Source organism: Corvus hawaiiensis, chromosome 26 (genome assembly GCF_020740725.1).
Source record: "Corvus hawaiiensis isolate bCorHaw1 chromosome 26, bCorHaw1.pri.cur, whole genome shotgun sequence".
NCBI lineage: Eukaryota > Metazoa > Chordata > Aves > Passeriformes > Corvidae > Corvus > Corvus hawaiiensis.
Window position 1 is genome coordinate 21,351,828 of NC_063238.1, and position 25,234 is coordinate 21,377,061.

Sequence of the window (25,234 nt, forward strand, 5' to 3'; positions counted from 1 at the left end):
TGAAAGCTGCACATGACAGCCCCAAGAGTCACATCATTTGCCTGAAAGCATTGTCCAAACACTTCTTGAACTGGTGCTGCGACCACTTCTGAGGGTAGCCCGTTCCACTGCCCAACCACCCTCTGGGTGAAAAACTTTTCTAGTCCTGTAATATTATTGTATGTAATCATATATCTACATTGCAAACCTTGTGAACTCTTCTCTTGGTAAAATATTAGAGAAATTCAGCCAAATTACTGACATAGATAAAAGCTTCTGCTAGCCATCCTGCTGCTCTCCAGGCCATCTTCTCTCCAGGCGATTTATGTTCTAAGAACAGGGATACCTGAAAAGCTTCAGAACCAGATCCTGGCTAGTTGCAGTTGAGAGAGTGGCACAGTTGGACATGGACTATGCAAATACTGACACCTCAATAATACTGGAAGTTGTTACAGCTGAAAAAGTAGCTCTTCTGCCACTTCAGTCCTGAGATGGACATGGAGTTGTTGGAGCAAGTCCAGAGGAGGGCCATGAAGTTGATAAGAGGACAGGAGCATCCCCACTATGAAGACAGGCTGAGAAAGTTGGAGCTGTTCAGCCTAGAGAAGAGAAGGTTGTGTGGAGACCTCATAGCAGCCTTTCAGTATCTGAAGGGAGCCTACGGGGATGCTGGAGAGGGATTCTTTGTCAGGAGCTGTAGTGATAGCACAGGGAGGAGTGGGTACAAATGGAAAGAGGGGAAAGTTAGGTTAAATATTAAGAAAAAAACTATGCTATGAAAAGCCAGTGTCCATAAAAGAGACAGAGGAGTCCTGCAACTTTATTCTAGTAAAGGGAGAGAGTCCACTAGGCCATTGCCCCATGGGGTCTCTCTCGAGGTTTTGGAGGATGCAGCCTTCTTTTATCCTAAACTCCCAACTGCACATTGCCCTCTTCCTTTACCCCTTGTCTGAGGTACTAGGAAGGTACAGCTTTCCCAAACCACCTATCACATATTCCCCCATAAACATATATCGTGATTTCCCCCCAAAGTTCCGAAGTTCAGACTGTCTGGGTTCTGCGGATCCACCAAAAGTTCAGACCATCTGGTCTCTGCAATAGACTTTGCACAGACCCATTTCTCCTACCACCCTAAAGTTCAGGAATTAAAACTGTCTGGTCAAAATGCCTGGGTTCTGTAATGAACCCATGTGGCTTGATGTTCCTAGAGTCCCATTTCGAAAACAGTAACACCCATTTCTCCTAAAGACCCTCACCCATCAAATCATTTGTAAAGCCATTAGCACCCATCTTTCCTATCAGCTGTGAGGGTGGTGAAACACTGGAACAGGTTGTTCAGGGAGGTTGTGGATGTCCCAACCCTGGAAGTGTTCAAGGCCAGGCTGGACTGGGCTTTGAGCAACCTGGTCTGGTGGGAGGTGTCTGCCCATGGCAGGAGTGGTTGGGACTAATGATCCTTAAGGTCCATTCCAACCTCTTAACATTCTATGATTCCATGATTCAAATCTGCCTCCATGGATCAAGGTCCTAATTTCTTTACCCTTTCATGAGGCCTTAGGGTGTGCATGGGCAGGAGCATGGAGGGTGAGCCATTTACCGGCCTGAGTGCTCACAGGGGGACGCCTGTGGGGACAGGACCGCGGCGGATGCACAGGCGGAGGGACGGCTGCGGGGCGTGGCAGGGGATATGCATCGAACTAGTGATTTCGGAAAGAAAAGCGCCGATTTCGTAAGGGAGTCAGGCTGCTCTGCCGACAGGCCCGCCCAGGCCGTGCGGGCAGCGCCCAGCCTCGAACCCGCGGCAGCTCCGCATGGCCGCACGCTGCCGCACCGGCGCCACGTTCCCCGCGCCGCGGCGGGCGGGGCCCTGCACGGGCCGCCTCCGAGGGGACGGGGCCGGCGGCCATCTTGTGCAGCGGGCGGTGGCTGTGGGGTTGTGTGCGGGGCTCGAAGCGGAGCGGTCGGCATGAGCGCGGAGGCGGCGGACCGGGAAGCTGCCACCTCTAGCCGACCATGCACGCCGCCGCAGACGTCGTGGTTCGAGTTCGTGCTGGAGGAGGCGCTGCTGGAGCAGCATCTGCAGAAGCCCTCTCCCGGTGCGTGCCCTGCTGGCCGCCGCCTCCCTGCGGCCTCGGGTTCGGGCCGTCTCCGGTCCCCGGCCCCTCCTGGGGCAGGATCATTCGGGGGGGCTGTGAGCCGTCGGTGAGGGGGGCTCCGCTGCGGTGCTGGGGAGTCGGGGGCAGAGGGAGCCAGGCACTGCCCGCGGTTGTGCGGCGGCATTTACGCGGTTTTTCTTATTTCACATTATCTTTCCTATGTAATAACTTCATTTCTCTGTCTTTCTTGTCTGGTAGATCGCTTTTTCTTTCGCATATGTGAATGTTGTGTGCGGAAGTGTTGTAAGTTGTTTGTACGGTGGGAAGTGCTGCTTGTGAGCATCATTGCAGTTCGCAGCTGGTTTTCTCCCGTTGGAGTCTTGTTAGTGTCAGGAGCTGAAGTCCTCCGAAATATTCAGTGCTGAAATTGCTCTCTGGACCTGGAATAAATAGAAATCTCGTCTGACGTACTATAAGAAAGTGACCATATTTAAAAGTAGCTGATCTTTTGATAGTCATAAGTGGTAGTCATCTTTTTCAGTACCCAAATTCTGTGAGGCAGAGGAAACAGGAAAACCTGGGCCAGTGTTGCCTCTACAAAAAGTAAATTTAAGTATAATCTAGCTTAGCTCTTATGCTTAGATCTACACTTAGATTCTGTTTTGCAATTAATTAAGTAAATTGTTAATACTTGTTTTATGTTTCACAAAGTTCAGTGAGAGTGTAATAGCTATTCTTGGGCCTCTTTTTTCAGAAGAACTCAAAGGTATTGGCCATCTTATTTTAAGGGAGAGATTTGGGTGCTTTTTTTAATGTTGTTTTTTAACCAATCTGAAAGTGTTTTTAAAATGTATTCAGAAGTACCAGCAACTGGTTGAAAATATACTTTACATGCAGAGGAGAATTACAAGTAGATATGTAGATTTTACAATAGTTCACTTGTGATTTCATTAGGCAGCATTTATTTTCAGCAGATGCAAGTATTATAATTAATACAAAATAGTGAAAATAAATAAAGGCGTGAGAGTGTGGTTACCATGGTCAAGTGAACTTTAAGGTTAAGTAAAGGTATGTTAATAGTCTAATTTGAGTCAGCATATGCAGGACACCATTGGGGATTAGAACCTTACCAAGTAACAATATCAGCACTATAAACACCAAGGATAAAAACCCCTGTTCATAGCTGGAAACCCCCTGCTAATTTCTGGGCTTACATAGAATTTGAGGTGTGGCTGTGGTTTTTTGCAGATCCGCCACCTGTGCAGCTGATTGTTCAGTTCTTGGAACAAGCTTCAAAACCATCAGTGAATGAACAGAACCAAGTCCAGCCACCACCTGATAACAAAAGAAACCGCATTTTAAAACTTCTTGCTCTCAAAGTTGCTGCTCACCTGAAGTGGGATTTGGATGTATTAGAAAAAAGGTATAGTCTGTACATGTTCATGCTGACCTTACTAAATTGAAGTGGCTTGAGATACTTATTTTAAAAAATAGAAATCTGTCTTGCTCCCTTTTCTGACAGTATCTCCCTTTCATTAAGAACCGTCTTGGATGTGACAATTGAAATCAAGTTTTATTTCAGCTGTAAGTTAGGAAAGGGTTTTGATAAAGGCAGTGTGTCTGAACAAGTCAACACTATTTAGAGACAAAAAATAGCATGTCTTAGACATGGAGGTATGTACATGGAAACTGCATTAAGATGAATTGGAGGTTATGTTTTCTTCAGTGACAAAATTAGCATAAATTTCCTCATTCTGACGCACTTGAAATTGGAGGTCTTGCTCCAGTTCTGTTGATATGAAGAACTCCATATGTCTGTGAACTAGGTCACTGAAATGACTGTGATTGAAATAGACAAACCCCACCTTTGCATCTTTCCTTTTTAAATTTTGGCTGAAGTATTGTCTGATGAGCTAGAACAGTCGGGAACTACTGCAGATTAGGGAGCTGCATTTCACAGAATCACAAGATGGGTGTGGTTGGATGGGACCACAGTGGGTCACCTGATCCAACCTCCCTGCTCAAGCAGGGTCACCCCAGAGCACGAGGCACAGGATTGTGTCCTCATGGTTCTTGTTTACATTTGGTTTCCTGTTTACACTTAGATAATGGCAGGAGTTCTTTATTAATTCACGCAGGTCTCTTGCCTCTTTTACCCATAATTTAATGTAAGAATTTAGGGGGGTAATAATTGCCCTGGTTCTAACTTGCATGGAATTATAGAATCATTTAGGTTGGAAAGGAGCTTTAAGATCATTGAGGCCAACCATTAACCTGACACTGACAAGTCCACCACTAAACCATGTCCCTAAGTGCTACATATACATGTAATTTAAGTACCTTCAGGGTATGGTGGTGACTCAACCACTTCCCTGGGTAGCCTGTTCCAGTGCCTGACCACCCATTTGGTGAAAAATTTTTCCTAAAATTCGATCTAAACCTCCCCTGACACAACTTGAGGCCATTTCCTCATGTCCTGTCACTTGTTGCCTGGGAGAAGAGACTGAGCATCCCCTTGCTGCAGTCTCCTTTCGGGGAGTTGTAGAGAGTGATAAGGTCCCCTCTGAGCCTTCTTTTCTCCTGGCCAAGCACCCCCAGCTCCCTCCACCAGCCGCTCCTTATAGAACACTCCTGATAAAACACAAGACCTAAAATTTGTTCAACAGAAATCCTGGATTTAACTGCTGAAAGTGTAGTTTCCCTGGTTGTTTTCAATACTGGTTTCAAAGAATGCAGATTTTTCACAAGATCAAAGGTACTTTGGCAGTAGCTGATCTAATTTCAAATAATGTCTAAATTTGTAATAGTATTTTAGTTCTGTTAAATTACACCACAAAAGCTTGGAGCAGTGCAGTCTAGCTTTCATGTCTTCTCATTTTGTTAGAGAGTTCTGTCCCAGCTGATGTGTATTTTACTTAAAATCTGTGTTCATAGAGTTCCTAGTCTTTACTGTTCACTTTATGTGAGTGAAATGTCATTTGTGATGGAAATGGGGTTGTTTATGTTCGGGGAGTGTGGTCTGGGGCTGCTTTGAAATAATTTCTTATTAGCTGAGTTGTGCTGTTATAGATGACTGGATTATTCTGGTAAGGTGCCTGTGTGGGCTAGTGCAGTGGTACAGAGAAGTCCAACTGTCAGGGCAACCATCCACTTGGGCTTAATTTGTGCAGCTAATACTGGTAACTGCTTTACATACCTGATCTCAAATGCTGAATAAACATCCGTGGGATGTTAAGTAATAATCCAGTACTGAACAGCAGTGTATATTGTTTAACATTCCATAAGTAGATTTACTCTATGAAGTATATGATTCTATTTTATTTTTTAATAGCTTGTCTGTTCCTGTGTTGAACATGCTACTGAATGAACTTCTGTGTATCAGCAAAGTTCCCCCGGGAACTAAACATGTGGATGTAGACCTGTCCAGCTTACCCCCAACCACTGCAATGGCAATACTACTCTACAACAGATGGTAAACTACTTCTAGGCAATAATATAAAATAATTATAGAAGAAAGTAGTGTTTTGTTCTATGTGTATAATCGTACATTGAAGGAGAAAGAATCCTGAAGTACTAACAATATTGTGATCTGTTGCTAGGTTATAGTGAAGGAGCTGAGTCTGAAAAGCTGCTCTAGAGCTGGTTTTCTTCCCTAAAAAAAAAGACAGTAAAGGTAGTGGTTTGAACTGTCACCTTATAAATACATGTCTTTTGGCTTTTTATGGACATAAGAGCATTTCTTAACTACTAGATGTGCTCTTGAGTAAAGGATTTATTCTGATGGTATGTTTCTGAAATGGTAAACTGCTATTATCAAAGGCCTGTACTCTGCTTATTACACTTCTGAGGCTAATACCATTCTTTGCTTAATTTTTCCCCCTATGTAGGGCCATAAGGACCATCGTTCAAAGTAGTTTTCCTGTAAAGCAAGTGAAACCTGGTCCACCTCAGTTAAATGTGTAAGTTACAGGTATAATTCATTTGGATGTCGTGGCTATTTTATAATCAGCAATGTAATTCCTAAGTTAATAACATACAGTTGCTTAGAATGTCTACTTGTAACATGGAAAACTTGGATTTATTTCAAGTATATTCTTACTTTCCTGTCAGACATGCTTGATACATATACTTGTTTTTCGTTCCACTCTGTCAGTGTTATAATCTTTGTGACTTCATCGTGGCATGAAAAATCACGGGAGGAAGGGAGGTGACAATTTGCCTTGGCAGAATGCTTATGCTCTAGTTTAGATGGCATACATTTCTTGCATTCTTTTGCATCCCGAACTTAGAGTAGCTTGGTTAATATGGTTGTTGTATTGTACCAGTTTGAAGCATTGTGTATGATAAGCTAAGAAATAATGAAGTATTTTCATTTGCTTCATTAGACAATAATTTGTAATTTAAAATCAAGTTTGCATTTTGCCTTCTAGAAGCTGTGAGGCTTTAGAAACAACTTGTCCTTGGAATTGACTTTTATGTTACAGATTTCTCCAAAATTTGGAAGTATCTAAGTGGTACTTTTCATATGTTTTATGTTAATTTTATAATTTAGCATTAGACCATACTTGCTTGAGAGAGTCTGTTAAATATGTTGATTAACCATACTCCTCTTCCTCCTCCTCATTTTACAATAAATCTTGTATTGTCCTATATGTATCAGAGTCTGGTCCTGAATAAAATGAAAATCTGTGTGGGGAAAATAATTTAAAAGTACTTTTAATTTTTTACATGAATGTGTGAACACACTTCTGCCCCCGACATGTTTGAGCAGATCTAAATGTTGAAGCTTCAAGAGACTTGACGCTGTGGAAGCTTTCTTCATGATTGTTTTGCTATTGAATTGCTATTAGCAGTCTGATCTTAAAAAAGGAAGTGATAAATTTGCAACTTTTTGTTTTATTGAACCACATTCTCATGCAAAACTATCTTTTTATTATATAGTTCTGTGTTTCAGGTATAGATAAGAGCAGTCAGTGGGCCTGCATAATGATGTTGAAAATGTAGTCAAGCAAAACTTAGTATGAATGAATTATTGTGATCTAGAACATGAAATAAAATAACATGCAGGTCTGCCTTATAACTGAACTCTTGACCTGTTGTGTCTAACTTGCAGTATGAACCAGATTCAGCAAGAAAAGGAACTAACTGAAAATATTTTGAAAGTGGTGAGACTCTTTTCCCTTCTTATTTTTGCTCGATTTTACATGTAAATATGAATTTCCTTATTTTACAAGAAATACAGAAGCCATTTCTACATGGCAATAGAACAGTTGTGTAAGGACTTTTTTTAAAACTATCCTTTTACTGAACTGTTAAAATTCTAACACTAACTTAAACCCACAGTTAAAACCAAGAGGTTAATTCTTTTAATGAATTTGAACTATTACAGTTGAAGGAGCAGGCTGCTGATTCCATCCTGGTCCTAGAAGGAGCACTTAAATTAAACAAAGATCTTTATGTCCATACTATAAGAACTCTGGATTTATTGGCCATGGAACCTGGTATGGTGAATGGAGAAACAGAGAGTTCCACAGCTGGACTGAAAATCAGTGCAGAGGAGATACAGTGCCAGGTAGCTCTCATTTTGTACTAAAGCTTTCAATTAAATCTGTTTCTTTAGACAAAGTATTAAGTAATAATTTTGAGGTAAATTGCAGTATTTTTCTATTAATGTTCCCTGTGTTGTTTTGGTTTTTTTGGTAATGCAATGAGATAATACTGGCTTCATTTTACATTAATAGAACTTTTTTTATCACTGTAAATATTGTTGCTTCCCACCAACCTCTCACTTTTGCTCCCTCAATCCCCCAGAATAACCCATTATATGACAAGGACAGCTTATTGCATTGTTTTCAATGATTATAGGAAAATCATTCTTCAATTTTGTAATACTTGTGCAGAATTACTCAGACTGAGATTGCAGTTAAAGAGGAAGCAATTGAAGTATGTGGGGAAAGGTGTACTGTGTGTTTGATATCAGTGCTGTTTGCAGGTTTGTTATGATTTGGGTGCAATCTATTTCCAACAAGGATCTACAAATGCAGCTGTTCATGAAAAGGCTAAAGAAAAGTTTTTCAGAACAAAGGAGTTGATTGCAAAGGTAACAAGTGTTCTTTTAGCATGTGTATTCAACTTTTCTGTAAATAAACCTTTGTCTAAATTATTGCTTCCTTCTTTAGCAGTTTAATTACTCTTAAGGGTGCACAGAGTTTTTAAAGAAACTTCCTGAAGTTTTGACAGTAATTTTTTTTTCACATTGTGCCTGGTTTGAAATTATATTAATTGGTTGCAGTATATTGCTGCTTTGTTCTACATTTTGTAAAGAATATTCTTTTACACAAATTGTATTGGTGCAAAAAATGCAGAAATAACATGTCCAGTGCTAATACTGAGTCAACTGAACACTACTTCCTGTGTCCATGGTGATGATGTGTTTTTGAGGAAGGTAACCAGAGAGCACTTCCTATTTTATTTTAATCTAACTTTCCCTTGGAAATCAGATTGCCTATGATCTAACCTTTTTAAAAAGTATATTTTAATTTATAAGTAAGGTATGCTTCCTTTTATATTTTGCTTCATATTCATATTTCCAAAACTGTGGAACTCCAATTTTTATTTAAATGAAGTGTGTACATGCACATTCTTTTGTTCTTTTGCTGTTACTTGGGGAAATTGTAAGTCTCTGTTTCTGAATTAAACATATGTATCATAATACTTTGGCTACTAAGATCTGAATTAACTCTTACTTTTCAGAATGGCTCATCATCACTTCATTTTACCATAGATGAAGAACGGTTAGCTGGGTATTGTCAAGCTTGTGAGGTTCTTACCTCATCTTCTGATGATGCATCTCAACAGGCAACTCCATATAGTCAAATCCACAGCTGTATGAAATCTGGCAAATATCAGGTAGGATGCCTAAATAAACCCACATATATTTGAGGGGGTTTTTAATCTTTCCTTGTGGATGATTCCATTTGAACGGGTATGGATTTTAAGAAATTTTAAATGGCAATTTAACCATTAACATACTGTTTTAAATCCTATGTGTTTAGGAATATAACATAATCTGGTACATATTAGATTAAAGTATCTTGTATTCTGTACAATGGTAAATAATTCCTGCCAGCTGAGATACAGGATTTTGAGGTAGATTTTTATTCTTTGAGTTTCAGGGAATATTTCTACTTAGATGTTGCAAGTTTAATTTGGTTTTTTTTGGTTTTTTTGTTTGTTTGTTCTTTGATTTTTCTGATGATAGCTTTCTTTGTTACTTGATTCCTTTTTGGTTGTTCAATGAATTTTAGTATTAAATAGGGATGCAAGCTGCTTCTCTCAGTTTGATAATTTTTACCAGATAAAATAATTTTCTGTCTGTTTATTTTGCATTATGCATTGACTATTCCAACTATGTTTTTATTACAGGACTTAGTGAAGATATTCCTTGAAGATAACCTAACCCTCAGTTTACCTGAACAGTTCAGACAATCAGTGCTGAGAGAACTCTTCCAAAAAGCTCAGCAAGGGTGAGACATTAAATAATGACCAATGTTCAGTGATAATGAAGAGCAATTTTCATTAGTTACGGTTTTTGTGGAAAGTATGTAAAATCTTTTAACAACAAACTACTTACATCCAAGGAACTTCAGCCTTCATTTCTGGTAGCAATAGTCTAAACTAAATTTTACATCACACCACAGCTCTTCGGTTGGATCTTACTGTGGCTGTATATGGAAAAAATGTAATGAACGTTAACAGTTAATTTTATCACTTTACTGATTTTTTTTTTTAATAATTTTTTTTCTAACTGCTGTGATACCACTCTTTGTTTGTCAGAGCTATCCTGTGATCTTCAGTTTTGTGTTCATGCAGGAATGATGCTCTGGATGAGGTCTGTTTCAAAGTCTGCGTGTGCAACACAGTCTGCGATGTATTACAAGGTCGAATAATTGATATTCAGTTTTGTCAACTGTTCCTGAAACCCAGCAAAGAGAAAATAGACTTCCTTCTTGAGGTAAAACATTCATCTAAAATTAAAAGTGAAAATGGTATTTAGTGAGAGATTTCTTTCCCCATATAACTATTATTGTTGCAAGTAATGCTCAGATTTCTGAAGCAGAGAAAGGTAACTTCTCAAACATTATTCAACTTGTTTGCAGTTAGTACAATTACACTCAGTTCTGCATCTGTGTTCATAGCTCTGTTTCCCTCTGTTGGGGAGGATCCAGTGGTGAGCTGTTGCTTCAGCTTGTATTTGAAATTGCTGCTATTCCTGGTATCATTAAATTATATGGAGACATTGCTGAATATTTGTTTTTGTGGAACAAAGAATCAAATTCTCCAAGACAGAGAGAATGAGTAGAAAAAGTACCTGTGGAAGAGGACCGCTTTTCCCTTACCAGCTTTGTTGTAGAAGTTAGCATGTGAAGTGATCCTGAGTTACTGTTATATGTGAGACCTACACTGTTACCCTTATTGAAGCTTTTTAGGAAACTGTTATTGCTCAAACTAAACTTAATCCTTTTATTGCTTTGCTGTTATTTTAATGTTTTTTATTAATTTGAGCCTGGTTCTTTTGTTTGTCTCTTCAAGCATGTGAGTACTCTCTACTACAGAGCAAGTAAAACTTAATCAGCTCTTCGTATTGGGACCGAAACATTATTAAAAAAAATTCTTGCAAGCTGGAAATTAAATTCAACTATCTAGTTATTTTGCAACTGCTGTTTTTAAAAAAAACCCCAAATCCAAGTGAATCTTGTCATTTTGCACCTAGAAATATTTCATTTTTAAACTCATGTGCTAAATGATCTTGTGAGGCTGACTGATAGTGTGGCACTCAGTATCAGTGGATCTCTATACCAGAGGAATAGGGAAAAGGAATGTGAATTATGTCTGAGGGAAGATCACAGTTGTCTGAAACATCCTGTCTTGTGTACAGGTTGAAGGAAACTGATCCATGTGTGATAGCGACAGCTTTTATCAGGTTTCCTTCAGAGACAGTCATATTTCGCACAGTTGTACTGAGATTTCTTTATCAAGCTTTGTCAGTCAAATCTCATCTTTCTTTTTTGGCTTACAAGCAACCCTTGAGAGCTGGTCTCATCTCTACAATTAGAGTAACAGAGTCATGACAGGGTTACACAGAGCAACACAGACGTACTGGTTTGATTCTAGATGAATTAGGCTAACCACCCAGCAAAGCTGCACTTGGTTCCCACCCAGCAGCACTTGACCAAATTTAAAAATTACACTACAAAGCAAAAACTACAGACAGGCTGAAAGAGTTGGGGGTTGTTCAGCCTGGAGAAGCAAAGGCTCCAAGGGGATCTTGGAGCACCTTCAGGTACCTGAAGGGGACTACAAGAAAGCTGGGGAGGGATTTTTGCAGGGGCATTGAGGGACAGGACAAGGGTAATAGGTTCAAACTGAAAGTGGCAGGTTTAGATTAAACACTAGGAAGAAATTCTTTACTGTGAGGGTGGTGAGGCACTGGACCAGGTTGCCCAGAGAAGCTGTGGATGCCTCATCCCTGGAAGTGTTCAAGGCCAGGCTGCATGGGGCTTTGAGCAATCTGGTCTAGTGAAAGGTGTCCCTGCCCGTGGCAGGGTGGTTGGAACTGGATGATCTTTAAGGTATTTTCCAACCCAAACCATTCCATGATTCCATAACTTTGTTGCCTCACTGGAGATAGAGATTTACTGACTGTTACTACTTGTGAGACAAAAAGCTGGTCAGTAACACTGGCTGTAACTAAAAACGATAAATTACAAGGGGGCTGCTTAGTTCTTTTCTGCTTTCTTTTCCAGGTTTGTTCAGGGTCAATAAACTTGGAAAATGCTTCTGAAGAACTGAAGAGAAAAATGGCAGCATTTCTCAAGTGTGTACCCATATTAAGATAACATGAATTTGCACTTTGTAAGCGATGTAATACAGCACAATAAATATTTCAAGAACTTGTAAGTGGAAAAATAAGCACCTTCTTCCTGCTTATGTACTAACATTTTTATTTGTTTAGAAACTTGTGTTTGGGCATGGAAGATCTTCAGTTTGTCTTCATGATTTCATCTCATGAGCTTTTCATAAAACTGCTGAAAGATGATGAACGGAAACTGCTCATTGAGCAAATGCGGAAGAGATCTCCTCGAATCAACCTGTGCACAAAACCTGTGACTTCTTTTTATGATATCCCAGGTAATTTTCAGAGTATTTTCATTAACTTATAAGCAGACAGTGCCCTGTTTCTGTGATGAACACCTTGAGGTTGCTAAGTGCAGGTTTGTTCTCATAAAGGTTGAAAGAATACTTTCTGTTGTTATTTGGTGCATGTCATACTTGTTCAAGAAGGTTACTTGTTTGTATCTCAAGTGAGCGTAAAAGATAAGCTCAAATGAGTGTGTCCTGGGTGACCAAGTGCGAGAGTATGGTGTTGGTTTGAACCAAGTGTGGCTGTGGCAGCTGTTCCCAGAAATGGAACCCTGCCTCTGGACTTACATACATTAATGACGATGTGACTGTGTGGTAAGCTGGCCCAGGAGTGCCATCTGAAGGAAGTTTTAAACCTACCGAAGTAAAACAGATCTTTTCAACCAGTTAATTTCCCCAGTACAGCTGGCTGGCTGTGCAGCTGCACAAGTCAAAGCTAACGAGAGGTGCCAGATGTTGGCTGGAGCTGGAAAGACCTTACCTTTTTCAGCTCTAATGCAGTCTTGCAGTAGCTTAAACCAGTTAAGAAAATGCATATTTTTACTAAAGCAGTATAGGAACATGCTTTTAATGCAATCTTGAAGCTACTGCTTTACTATAGCAAGAGCTGCTGGAGTGAGGAAGGGGGGTGTTGCAAGCAGCCCTTTAGGTCAGGGTGCTAGGAACGTAGCACAGGGTGTTCATGGAAGGGCACAAAAGGATGGCTGGACCTATGGAAGCATGATGTATCTGCTGCTCTTACTATGTTCCGATTAAAATGTTAAGTACTAAAGAATTGTAAGTATCTACATGGAGAAGAAGTGTGCTGGAGACCTGCTTTTCTTCTAGCTTCAGCAAGTGTCAATATTGGCCAGCTTGAACATCAGCTCATACTGTCAGTGGATCCCTGGAGGATTCGCCAGATCTTAATTGAGTTGCATGGTATGACCTCAGAACGCCAGTTCTGGACAATTTCTAATAAGGTAACTTAGTTCTTGTGGTCACAAGAGATAGTAATTCAGGGACTGGTTAGGTATCATACTGCACTGAACAATAAACGTTTTCTAATAGATCCTCAGGGTGACTTATCTTTTCCCTCTCTGTGTAGTGGTGTTTTAATAAGAATGATGATACATATCTAAACTCACATTCTATGTGAAGAGCATTACAAAACTTACAACCTTTGTTCTAAGGAATTACTGGCAGTATCACAGGCTTTCCTTATAAGAAAATATGTTCTCATAGCTTTTGCTTTTAGTGTTCTGACTAGATAGCAATATTGTTTTAGCTTAAATTTCTGGAATTAGAAGGTGGGAGCAGGAGAGACAAAGATCTTTTTGTATAAGTAAAGATTTCTTGTCTTTTATTTTGATTCCTCCCCTTAATTATTGCATATTCAGAGTGTGAACAAAGGGTAGTTGGGTGTTTTTATTGTACTTGTAAGTGAGCCATACATTCCTTGTGATTGGATGTAAAGACAAGAGTTGGCAGTCATTTTCAATGTTTGGGGTTTGTTTAGGGTGTTTTAAGCAGTGATGTGAATTCTAAAACTTGTTTCTGTGCAAATGTCCTATGCGTTTCTCTCCCAGTGGGAAGTACCAAATGTTTACGGCAATGTTATTTTAGGAATCAAAGACAGTCTGACTAGGGATTTGGTCTACATCCTGATGGCAAAGGGATTACACTGCTGTGCCATTAAGGTGAGCAAACCATCTGAGCTTACTGGTTGGTTTGGACAATTGAATCTTAAGAAAATGGAAAATTTGGATGGCCCCTTTTGAGAAAAACAGTGGAAGAACTGGGAGGTGAGGGAGGTGTTGTAACAAGCTCCATGTGTTGTATAATGGTTCAGTATTTCTGTCTCTCAAGAGTTCCATCAGCAGAGCAAAGATAATGGCTTTCCAGTGAGTTGGGCCTGGAGATAATTTCATTCATATAAAGTTTTGATTATATGTTCTAAATTATCTGGCATCTAAATCCAGTGGTGATTTGATTTACTAATATGAAGTACTTTTCTTTTGGATGAGTGTTTTACATAAGGAATTTATTGGAACGCTGTTTTATTTTCCTTGTAATTGACAAGTTTGCTAAATTGCAGCTAAAACAAAATTGTACCAAACATGCTAGTAGTTGGTTCTAGCATGTTTTTCCTTAAACTCTTTGTTTTGTTTTCAAAAAATCTGGAACTCTTAAGCTTAATAGCAAGTCCAAAGGACTCATAAGTAGACACTGTTGAGATGCTTGAGCAATGCTGGTGCTAATGGATGCTGAGGCTGGTTCAGCCAGGATAGAGCTGAATGGCACTTCAGCTTGTAGTATTTTCCCTTATGAATTCTTTAGGAATCATTAATGCATGTAATTTTTATTACAGGATTTTGTCCACGCAAAACAGCTTTTTGCTGCTTGCTTGGAGCTTGTGACAGAGTTTTCTCCAAAGCTCCGTCAGGTCATGCTGAATGAAATGCTACTTTTGGACATTTACACTCATGAAGCTGGAGCTGGTGTTTCTGGAGAACGTCCTCCTTCTGATCTTATAAGCAGAGTCCGAGGATATTTGGAAATGAGAGTACCTGGCAAGTACATTGCTGTCTTTCCTAGGATGCAGTAAAGCACAAACCTTGAGAGAAGGGGCGGGGGGGGGAAACACAGCAAAATAAAACAACTTTGTATTGCAGATTTACCACTTAGGTGTATAAGTAGAAAAACAGCAGTGACTTTTACACTGACCGGTTTTAGTAAGTCTTTAAAAGTTTCATTTGTTTTTAGAAGCTGGAAATGAGCTTGATGCCTACTTGTTGCTAAACATTGACAGTTTCTGTTCAGTGCCACTTAAAGGACTTGAACAGGATAAACATGTCTGCACTTCTACCTGAAAAGTTTTGCTGGTTGCTAAAAGGTTTTTCCTGGTTTTGCAGTGAGGGAGTAACTTAGTACTGTTGTAATTAGAGGAAACTCTTGTTGCTCCTAATTTCCAAAGGTGAGGTCTCTTGTATGGCTGAGCATCATATTTTCCTGTGATAGCTGTGAAACAAAACCAGCTGATTAGAGGGAATGGGATTTGCTTATTTTCATACAACACTCTTTTCTCAAAAAAAAAGGAAGTTAAACAAAGAATACCTTTTCTTTTAGATATTCCTCTTCGACAAGTTATAGCTGAAGAATGCGTTGCCTTCCTTTTAAACTGGTGTGAGAATGAGTATTTGACCATGCAGGTTCCATTACCTCTGGTTCAAACTAATCCTTATGTGAAGGTAAGGAGTGCTCAGTCTCAAAGCTTTCTCAGACTGTAATTGACTTTTTTCTGTTGCAGTCTTTCGTACTTTTCAAAGCAAGTACCTTCTGCTCAAGAGTGTGGGGCTTTGTGGCTGTAATGAATTAAGTATGGGGTAGAATATAGTAGGGCTAAGCAACAAGCATGTTTAGCAGTTCACAAAAGACATGGAAGCTGTGCTGCAGGAATACATGAAACAAGCTGCATCTTGGCCCTTGTTGGCTGCCAGCTAAGGTGGTTCCATCAGGTGTGTGTGGTTATGAGCCACGATTGAAACCCTGTAGCACTTCCCTAAAGAACTCTTCTCTCAGCTGGAACTCAGCCTAGATTTATGTAGGAGGTATGAGAAGTTTGCAGATCTCTGATTTCATGTCTGGCTATTTTTCTGTTCCTAAGATACTTGTGTTCCAAAGGCACTGTAATGGTTCCATTCTCTAACCTAACACCAGTGTTGAATTTTTGGAGACATTCAAGTATTTTCTTCTTTGAAATTTTGTTTTCAGAATTGTTTCACAGCAATGTTTCTACTTCACAGTTAGGCCTTGGAGCAGAAGGCAGGTGATATTATAGGACAGGTTCATTTTTACCCTGCTCTGCTTACCTATGATACTTCCTAATTTCCCTTTTGAGGTTCAGCTTTTTTGTATAACATTGTGCCAGTTTCAGTTAAGATTAATTACTGTGTGGAAGTTAAGTGAGTTCTAAAGAGCCAATCTTTGTAAAACTGTCTTTTATGGAGTCTAGGTTTTATGCAATATGTAAGTTTGTTTTCTGGAGCTTGTAATAATGAAACACACACCAAGGAAGCTAATAAATGGAAAAATGCTCTGTTTGATTCCTGTTTTCCAGCTTCTTCATCAGTGTTCTCTGCTGCAAAATTTAGTTACGTTGTTTTGTAGTTTGTAATTCAAAATCACTTGCTTAGCCATTTTAAATGCCAGTGGTTCCTTTGCTGTAGGTGATATGCAGAGAAGCCTTAGTTACTGTATTTTTTCCATTGCATAGCTGGGCCAGTTGCTGGCTGCTACATGCAAGGAACTTCCAGGTCCCAAAGAAAGCAGACGCACAGCTAAAGATCTCTGGGAGGTTGTTGTACAAATCTGCAGTGTATCCAACCAGCACAAACGTGGGAATGATGGAAGAGTGAGTTTGATAAAACACAGGGAGTCTACACTGGGTATTATGTACCGGTATGTTTTCTAAAATTATTTTTGAAAATGGTTTGAATGGGTTTTTTGGTCCCAGGTTTCTTCAAAAATTGTCTGGATTCCACTATCAGAGTGGTGGCAGCAGCTAAAGATCTGAGTAAAAATCCTGTCCACTGTGGGAGTTGGGTATTAGCAGGGATGTGTTGACTTTCCTTTTCAGAGGCAGAAAAGGTGTGGGAGGCAGCTCACCATGCAGAAACTGAAGCATATATGCCTCGGCTCCCATTATAACCAGTGCAGATCTTCCAGTAAAATCAGTGGCGTCTAGAGGGCAGTTTAGCTGGTGGGCTGGAGGTGTCTGCTTTGCATCAAATAGAATTATTCTGTATCAGTTTTATACTTCTAGTTGTATCAAGCACGTAACTCACAGCATGAGTACCTATACTTAGCTTTGTTTCTGAGTCTAAAGTTAAATGTTACTCAGTTTTGAATTCTAGTTCAGCTAAGCTCTGCAAACAGAAAGGAGCTGAAGTTACTCTGGTCAAGTATTTTCTCTGTCAGTCACCTAACTACTGGCAGCTTCAGCCTCTACTGACTGATTCAGGACTCTCTGACTTGTCCAGTGTTCTTGGCCTGTTTTGAAGTCTTAGCCTAAATATAAGTTGTCTAATATGGTACAGTTTGGCATGTGTGGCTGTATTGAGCAGCTCTCCACGTTAAACGCTTGGGAAAGGTGCCTCTGTCACACTCTTGCCTGTGTCTTTGCCTTCCTTGAGCTGATCAGGTTAACGTGTGCTAAAGGCCAGCTGCATTTGCTTACGCTGCTGTGGGCTGGCGTAAGAGGGTACGGACGTGCTGTAGCTTCCAGTTGTGTACTCTGGCAAGGAAAAGGAGTACAGGTGTGCTCCAGGTTACTGAACCTTTCCTGACCCCTCTGGTTCAAACAGTAAAGGGCAGTGACCCTGTTGTTACTACCGAAAAGAAGCAGTGAAACCTTTTCCAAAGGCTGTCCTCGTCTGGATTGTCTTAGGGTGACAGTTTCTGATGTTCATGACAAGGAAATGGAAGTACGTTATAAATGATCACTGAAACCCCTCTTCAGTAAGTCTCTAGGTCATTGTTGCAAACCTAGCTTGGGGAGTTGCAGTACAGTTCAACTGGTTTCCCTTTTAGAGTCAGTGGTTGACTTCTGTGATGTTCATGCCTTTTATAGTTTGATGAAAGAACGTACCTCTTAGTAACCTGTTTTTAGTGTAAAATTTGCTTGTAACTGTATTACAAGTGAATGGGCTGCTTAAGCATTTTCATTTACATGCCCTGCATTTGTGAACGTTTGTAAAAGGGGTATTTTGGCAGGTAAAGAATTTGCTCTACTGACTCTTCGTTTTAAGTGTGCATATATTCATTGTGGATGATTACTTACTTAGGTATTTGTGTCCCTAATTTAGGAGTGAACTGTTGTCCTTCATCAAAAAACTTCGGGTAAGTCACAGTGGTGTTGAAAATGTGTTTGCAAAGCTTCCTTTTGGTGTAGCATTTTTTCTGGACTTTTTATGTTAAACTCCAGAAAATCTAACAGTTATATGGGTGTTTATGGCGGAAAAAATCTGAATTTGCTATACCTGGCATACAGCAGTGTGGAATAGCTTGTAAAAAAATTACACTGAATTCTGATGGAGATCTGTTGACAGTGGGAGTGTATTTTATTGCAGCTGTCACGAAGCAAAGCATTCCTTTTGGAGGGAGAAAGAAGCTGCTACATGCATCATACTAAGCAGCAGAAGTAAGAAGAAGGGAAATTGTTTATAGCTTCTGGGTTTGTAAATGCATAGAAAGTTGTAATATACCTAGCTTAAGTTTAAGGTTAGGAGTAATCACAGAAACAACATAAAGATGTGTAAAACCAAAGTAAAGTTTATATCTAAGGAGCTATTTGGGAAAATCTGAAGTAATTAAAAACTTTCTACAGAAACATTCTTGCAATATCCTTGTGTTGCAGGTCTCTTAACAAAATATTGTCCTATTTCAGTAGGAAATTATAATGATGGCAGAACTTTTTACATGGTTTTAAAGCTTAGGGAAGAAAGTGGAGTTTTGTTAGTTCATGGGAATACTTTTTTTTCCCCCCCTTACAGGAACCATTGGTTCTAACCACAATATTGTCCCTGTTTGTCAAACTTCATAATGTTCGGGTTAGTATACATCATCAAAGTATTTCTTGGTTTTCTTGAAGTGTTTCTTGTTGTGATTTCTCATACCATCTTTCTTCTCTTAGGAAGATATTGTGAATGATATTGCAGCAGAGCACATTTCTATCTGGCCCTCATCCATCCCCAAGTAAGATGATGATGAAAAACACTATTTTCAAAATACACATGTGATAGGTTTGGTCCCAGTTACTGTGTGTGAGTGTGGTTTCTCCATGTAAAGGCATCACTGCCCCCATTCTGTCTCTGGGAAGGTTGGTCTGATGGCATGGTGAGTTTTGCTCCTAATTTGATGGTCCTGATGAAGACATGGAGAAGAAGAAAGAGGAGAAGAAAAAACTGGGTTTTTTTTAGCTGTGTTCTCTATTGAGCTGTATGTAACTATGTGAACTATGTAATACATTATTATGAAATCACTAATACTTTTTGGGGTGTGTTTGAATAATAGCCAAAATCGGAAGTGGCAAATGGTATGTCCTGATTTATTCTGGCTGGGTTGAACTGTATTTCTCCACTGAAATTTAGAGGCTCTGTGGGGTGGGATCTCAAAATCAGGTTTAGATTCCATGAATGCATTGGAAGAGATGGCTCTCGTGAAAGCGTGTAATGTGTAGTGGGGTTAATCTGTCTGTGGTTGGTCTGATTAAACCAGTCTCATTACTGGTGTAGGCTTCAATGTATATTATAAGGTCAACCAGAAGAAAGTTGTTTTCATTACTACCAGAATTTAGTAGTAGGGTGAGAAAAATCCATGTTTTTGAAAATTAAAATTCCACAGAAACTTTGGGAAAGGCTGCCCAAATTGTGCCACACCATTCCCAGCCTTCCTTCCCAAGCTAGTTCCACAATTTTCCAGAGATTGCTGTCTGGCCATTCATGCAGATGCTGGGATAAATTTATAGTGGTTTCAGATGTTGTCCTCAAATTTCTTGAAGCTGAGAATGTACATTCCTGCACAGAACCTTTTTGTGGTGTCAGCCACTTGTAAAGTTCTGGCTCTTTGTTCAAGCCTGTGAAGGATGTTTTTGTTCTGTCAGATTTACTGTACTGTAACAACAGTTGTCTTAGTCAACACGAAATCTTTTCTGGAGTTACTTATGCTTCACATATAATGCAAGGTGCTTTGGACTTAAACTAGATGGAAAATCAAATTAGTGGTTAAAAAACCAAACCAATAACTTAGGAATTATTTTTCTTTCTTTTTTCCTTTAGTCTTCAATCAGTGGACTTTGAAGCTGTAGCTATTACAGTAAAAGAGCTGGTCAGCTATGCCTTGACTATCAATGCAAACAACCACTTCTGGTTAATTATTCAGGCAGATATTTATTTTGGTAAGTGAAGCCAATGTCTGTTTTTAACATGTGTGTAGAGGTACCTTGCTGCTCTGAGATTTGTTTGACATAACCCTCCTTGTAGTTCCTTTTATGAAAAGAAGTTTAAGTGATATATGAGGTTAAAATCTTCAGATGCAGTGGTGTAGATTTGTCTGGGAGGTTGTTTAAGCCCACAGATAGACTGAGCTTCGGATAGACGCCATACAGACTTGCTTTTAGGGTAAGGGAAACTTCAGGAGTTACCCATAACTTCACTCTTCTAGTGCACTTGGTCCTTGAGTGGTGTAATTGTTTGAACCCATGACACTTGAGTATTTTTTAAGTGAATGGAAAGTTGTGAATAGTGGTTGCTTTTAAATGTGGAGATCAGCTTCACTGGAGCACAAGATGAGCAGAATGGAGAGGATCTGTATTTTATATAGGGAAGTATCTAGGGTTTCTAAATGAGGAAGCATGAACTCCTGATTTGGTATTGGTTATGATGGGAAGCTCTTTTCCTGTCATTCTGTTCTCACCTGCGACTTCCCACAGTACTTGTCTTTGCTCCTCAGCTGGGAGCAACCAGCAGAACTGGGACAACACAGGGTTTCAGATTCTGGGCACCATGACACACACCCAGATCGCACCAAGGCAGTGGTTGTCTGGGGAAATCTTGTCCAGCCTATGTGATCCTATGCTTTGCTAAATTATTGCCCAATCTAGAGTCAGTTCCTGGGGCTTGCTTTATAGTTTGAGTAAATAGAGTGCAGAGGGGTAGGTGCAGAAAAGTAAACTGAAATACAGCCAGACAGGTAAGGTACTGCCAGGTGTGTGTGCTGGAGAAGGGTATGGCCACAGCCACACTCAAAGCTAGCTGGACATTTCTTTCACTTAAATTGTCTGTTGAGACCACTTCGGTGAAATTTAGCTTTTGGGCCAGATTGTTCTTTTCTGGCCATAAAATGGTATGTTCTGTGTCTCTGGCATCTACTTGCTGGTGCTTTGGGCTATCACAGAGGCAGAGTCCATATTTCCAAATTTATTTTTGGACTGAAAGGGTATCTGTGGTGTGCAGTAAGATGTAGTGCAGAAATGTGAGTCTATTGCTTCTAAAAGAGACGTATTTGTCTAGAAGACGCTTTATAACACTTGGGCTGATGACACTGAACCGTGCCATAAATCAAATCTCCCCTGATGGGAGAGAATTTTCTAAAAGTCCTTGCAAGGAGTTTCAAAGATAAAACGAGACTTTTCCTTGAGTTTCAATGCTGCCAGATAGTTGTTTATTAAGTCTTACCAGAAGAACAGAGCCACTAGCATGACCCAGGTACAGCATAGAGCACAGAAAACCGGAGAGAAATCTCTAATTATCAGGATTTACACAGCCTTTTAAAGATAATTTAACCAGTAGTTACTAAAAACGTACATTATTTCCACTTTCCTACCAATTATTCAGTAACACAGGCAGGAACTGCGGAATTCTCTATCCAATCATTCCAAACCACTTTTACTGCAGAACATGGAGTAGTAGAAGAAGGAGAAGAAGGTTTAGAGAACAACAACAGTCCTCCACTTTGATATTTTTTACTCTTATCTATTTATTACAGAGAAGCCCAAAACCTCTAAATTTTTCACCCTGTGACAATCTTACATAGTAGTCTATCACCTAATTCACACCACTGTATTTTCTAGTTCTTGTCTGATCGTCGGTAATTTTTTCCAAGGTTGGAGGTTAAAACAGTGTTGTTCAGGGGGGTAAGAACCCTTAAAAACAGGCAGAGAAATATTCTCGGCACTCTGGGTTCCTACAGGGTGAGAGGAGGGGTCTTTATCCCGTGTTCATTGCTGTCACACTACACGTGGGAGAGTGACTCAGGGTTATAAACCTGTTTTTCAGTGTTTATTGCCTGTACAAAGTGCAGCAGCGTCCCAGAAGGAGGACATTGACATAGGGCACCTCAAAGCTGGTACTTAATGAACAGTGCTTGGAGCAGTGGCAGTGGTCTGTGTTTCAGCAGCCATGTGGGCAAGCAGGCTTCTCCTGCCGCAGAGCCCCTGGAGGCTGCTGCTTTCCCCGCAGCTCAGGAAGGTCTTACTGGGAGTAGAAGTAGTGCTGAACCATGAGAGTGCTGTTCCTCTCACTCACACCAACTAAACTCCTTCACTGCCCCATGTGTGCTAAGCTCACTGAAGACAAACTTCTTTTCCACTCTAAGGTTGATAGATTAAAGATCAACTACCTGAAAAAATAAGAAGTAATTCCCGAAAGGCAGAACTTTGCCTGTGGTGGTAGTTTTCCTGATGGTGTAGTTTTTCCATCCACCACCGTGTAACCATCTCCTATGTGTCCATGCTTTTTAAACAGGTCACACAAGTCACTTTTGCAGTAGAGTTCAGCTATGAGATACGCATCTGAATAATTTTATAAACAATTGATCTGAGTATTAAATAACTGCTGTATCTACTTTTGAGACTTTATTTTGCTTTTTTCCCATGGCAGCAACTAATCAGTATTCAGCAGCCCTTCACTATTACCTACAGGCAGGAGCCGTCTGCTCGGACTTCTTCAATAAGATGGTGCCACCAGATGTGTACACAGACCAGGTGAGCTAAAGGGGCATGTACAAAAATCTCTCCTTGGATTCACTCAACATCCTGATTCTATGTAGAGACAAAACTGTCCAGCACACACACATTCCTGTGCATGTGAGGTGTTTTATCTTGATGCATTTAGGAATGCACATCCTTGTTGGCCCTTTTTTCTTTTTTGGCTTGTTACTTGAAAGCTATAGAAAATCTGAAACTTCTTTGCTGAATCACCGGCTTTTGTGTTAGTTCATAGAGCCTGCAGAGCTGTGTGATGGGAAAGCACTATGGGACACCAGTGGAGTAGAGAGCAAACAGAAAAGCCCAGAGCACAATCAGTATGTGGTGTGACCATCCCCTGGCTCGCCCCTGCAGAGCCACCCCATGCTGGGCAGGGCTGGGGGCCAGACTGGCTCAGGACAGCACAGCAGCCCTGCCTCACCAGCAGTGCTGGAGTGCTCAGCTGCGCTCCAGCTGCTGGAAATACCTGGCTCCTACTGTGCTGGAAAGCTCCAAAGTGATGAAGGCTCAGTTCATCAGTGGATGTGCTAAAGCCTGGGAGTTTTTAGGGGGTAGAAGAATGTAGATAGCTATTTAGCTGGTCCCTTGTATGAAAAAAGAAAAATTGCAGTTTGTGTTCCAAAACGAGCATTTCAGAACGTGTTTTGCTTCTAATCTTTCTGTAGGTGATAAAAAGAATGATCAAGTGTTGCTCTTTACTCAATTGTCACACCCAGGTAAGAGGTGAAACACAGCATTAACTAAAACATTTGTTTATAAATATTTATATAGGGAATAACACTAAAAAACAACTTTCCTTGGAAATGCAATCTGCAGTAGAGTAGCTTTTGTTGCCTTTGCTTCTAAGACAGTCACAGGACTAAAATTAATGAGTAAATAAACATATACTTGGGAATGTAAGAAGTAGTAATCTAGGGGTGTTTTGTCCTACTTTCCTCTGATAATACAGATTTTATTTTTTTTTAGAGACAGTATCTGTGGGGTGGTGTTAGGAACCTGGCCTTGTTTTTTGTGATAACTGCAGGTGCTATTGCTGTTCCGTGGGATCAGTCATTCTCCAAGAAGTAACAAAGCTTTTATTGGGCTCTTCTTTAAAAGCTCATAAGTGCATCTGGAAGCCAAGTCAGTCCCTTCTGATCTGAGTAAATCCCTTTTGCTTTTAGCTGTTGCTGCTGTTGATATGTCAGAATGATCTGTGTTCAGGTGCTCAGAACTTGCTTGCCCTGGGAGCAAGGTCTACAGTAGGTCTAGAAAAAGAGTGGAATGAGCAAGGCATTGTGGGGAAGGTTGGTTTGTGAGGAATTCAGGCTGTCAGAATCACTGCAGGTCTTTCCTTACAGGTAGCTATTTTGTGCCAGTTCCTCAGAGAAGTAGACTATAAAACTGCTTTTAAGGCACTGCAGGAACAGAACAGGTAAATGTTACAACAACGTTTATAGATGCCTAAACACTGTATGTGACTGTCAGTTAACCTGCCGTGTCTTTCAGTCACGATGCCATGGATTCTTACTATGAATACATCTGGGATGTCACCATCTTAGAGTATTTGACATGTATCCTTTTGCTGGAATAACACACATCCTGGATGTTGACAGCTAGGAAAAGTCCATTACCTACCTAGTGACTTTTCTTGACTCGTCCTCAGATCTCCACCACAAACGAGGCGAGACAGACAAGCGGCAGATAGCAGTAAGTTAACCCAGGCTGCTTGGGGGTGGTGGGATTTCTTTAGAGGGTCTTTCCCTCGCTGCCACCACCTCTGAAAAGTTGCTGCAATTCCAGTCTAATTTCATCATGCAATTCTTTTAGAATCTGGGTGCTCATGTAAAGTTGTGGTGGTTGGGCATGTTACAGAAATAAACCACCATGGAACTAGTGCTGAAAATGCCTTGAAATGAAACAGCTTTACTCGAAGACCTCATGCTGGTTGTCTCTCTTTTGTTTCAAGATAAAAGCCATTGGCCAGACAGAGCTGAATGCCAGCAATCCCGAGGAAGTCCTACAGCTTGCTGCACAGAGAAGGAAAAAGAAGTTTCTTCAAGCAATGGCGAAACTTTACTTTTAGGCTAGTGCTGGAAGACTACTACAAAATGTGTGAAAGTGAAAAAAAATCTTTCAAGACTTTATTTTTTAAAATCCACTTAAATTTTTGTACAACATTTACAGTCTAGTATCTTTCTTCTTAGAAATAGATGAAATCTTATAATAAACCCCTTATTTTTACAAACTGTACAGAAGGCTGGAAGCAACTGCAGCTAGTTCCACAATGGCTTGTTTGAAGAAGACATGAATTCAAGTTTGCCAAGTTGGTGTGAGTGTAATGCAGATGTGGGTGGCACTTGATGCTCTGGTGCAGCTTTGTGGGCTGCTCAGTGTCATGTAACACTTGTCCCTGGATGTGGGGCACAGATAGGAGCATCGTGAAAGAGGG

The 25,234-nt window shown here is 40.3% G+C and overlaps 1 protein-coding gene across 3 annotated transcripts; it reads left to right on the forward strand.

Moving 5' to 3' along the window:
* The first annotated feature begins 1,876 nt into the window (after positions 1–1,876).
* On the forward strand, positions 1,877–24,962 carry INTS8 (integrator complex subunit 8). Of its 3 annotated transcripts, XM_048286433.1 has the most exons (27): positions 1,877–2,075; positions 3,324–3,498; positions 5,407–5,547; positions 5,963–6,034; positions 7,189–7,240; positions 7,465–7,647; positions 8,068–8,175; positions 8,829–8,984; positions 9,501–9,601; positions 9,948–10,089; positions 11,882–11,952; positions 12,091–12,266; positions 13,107–13,240; positions 13,847–13,957; positions 14,629–14,830; positions 15,387–15,508; positions 16,534–16,718; positions 18,125–18,158; positions 18,812–18,868; positions 18,952–19,013; positions 20,096–20,214; positions 22,697–22,800; positions 23,469–23,519; positions 24,144–24,217; positions 24,292–24,356; positions 24,449–24,492; positions 24,752–24,962. In XM_048286433.1, exons 1-27 carry the CDS (start codon positions 1,946–1,948, stop codon positions 24,866–24,868), a joined length of 2,988 nt encoding a protein of 995 aa, XP_048142390.1. In that variant the 5' UTR covers positions 1,877–1,945; the 3' UTR covers positions 24,869–24,962. The 3 variants fall into 3 exon arrangements, with proteins under 3 accessions (XP_048142390.1, XP_048142392.1, XP_048142393.1); XM_048286435.1 differs by lacking the exon at positions 18,812–18,868; XM_048286436.1 differs by lacking the exons at positions 24,144–24,217; positions 24,752–24,962 and having other exon boundaries at positions 24,449–24,497.
* Positions 24,963–25,234: the final 272 nt, after the last annotated feature.

Excerpts from the sequence above, each read along its gene's own strand:
- INTS8 (XM_048286433.1), top strand. The coding sequence starts at position 1,946 with ATGAGCGCGGAGGCGGCGGACCGGGAAGCTGCCACCTCTAGCCGACCA. Across the intron at positions 18,869-18,951 it reads TCAAACTTCATAATGTTCGG|GAAGATATTGTGAATGATAT; the intron begins GTTAGTATACAT and ends TTCTTCTCTTAG. Across the intron at positions 19,014-20,095 it reads TGGCCCTCATCCATCCCCAA|TCTTCAATCAGTGGACTTTG; the intron begins GTAAGATGATGA and ends TTTTTCCTTTAG.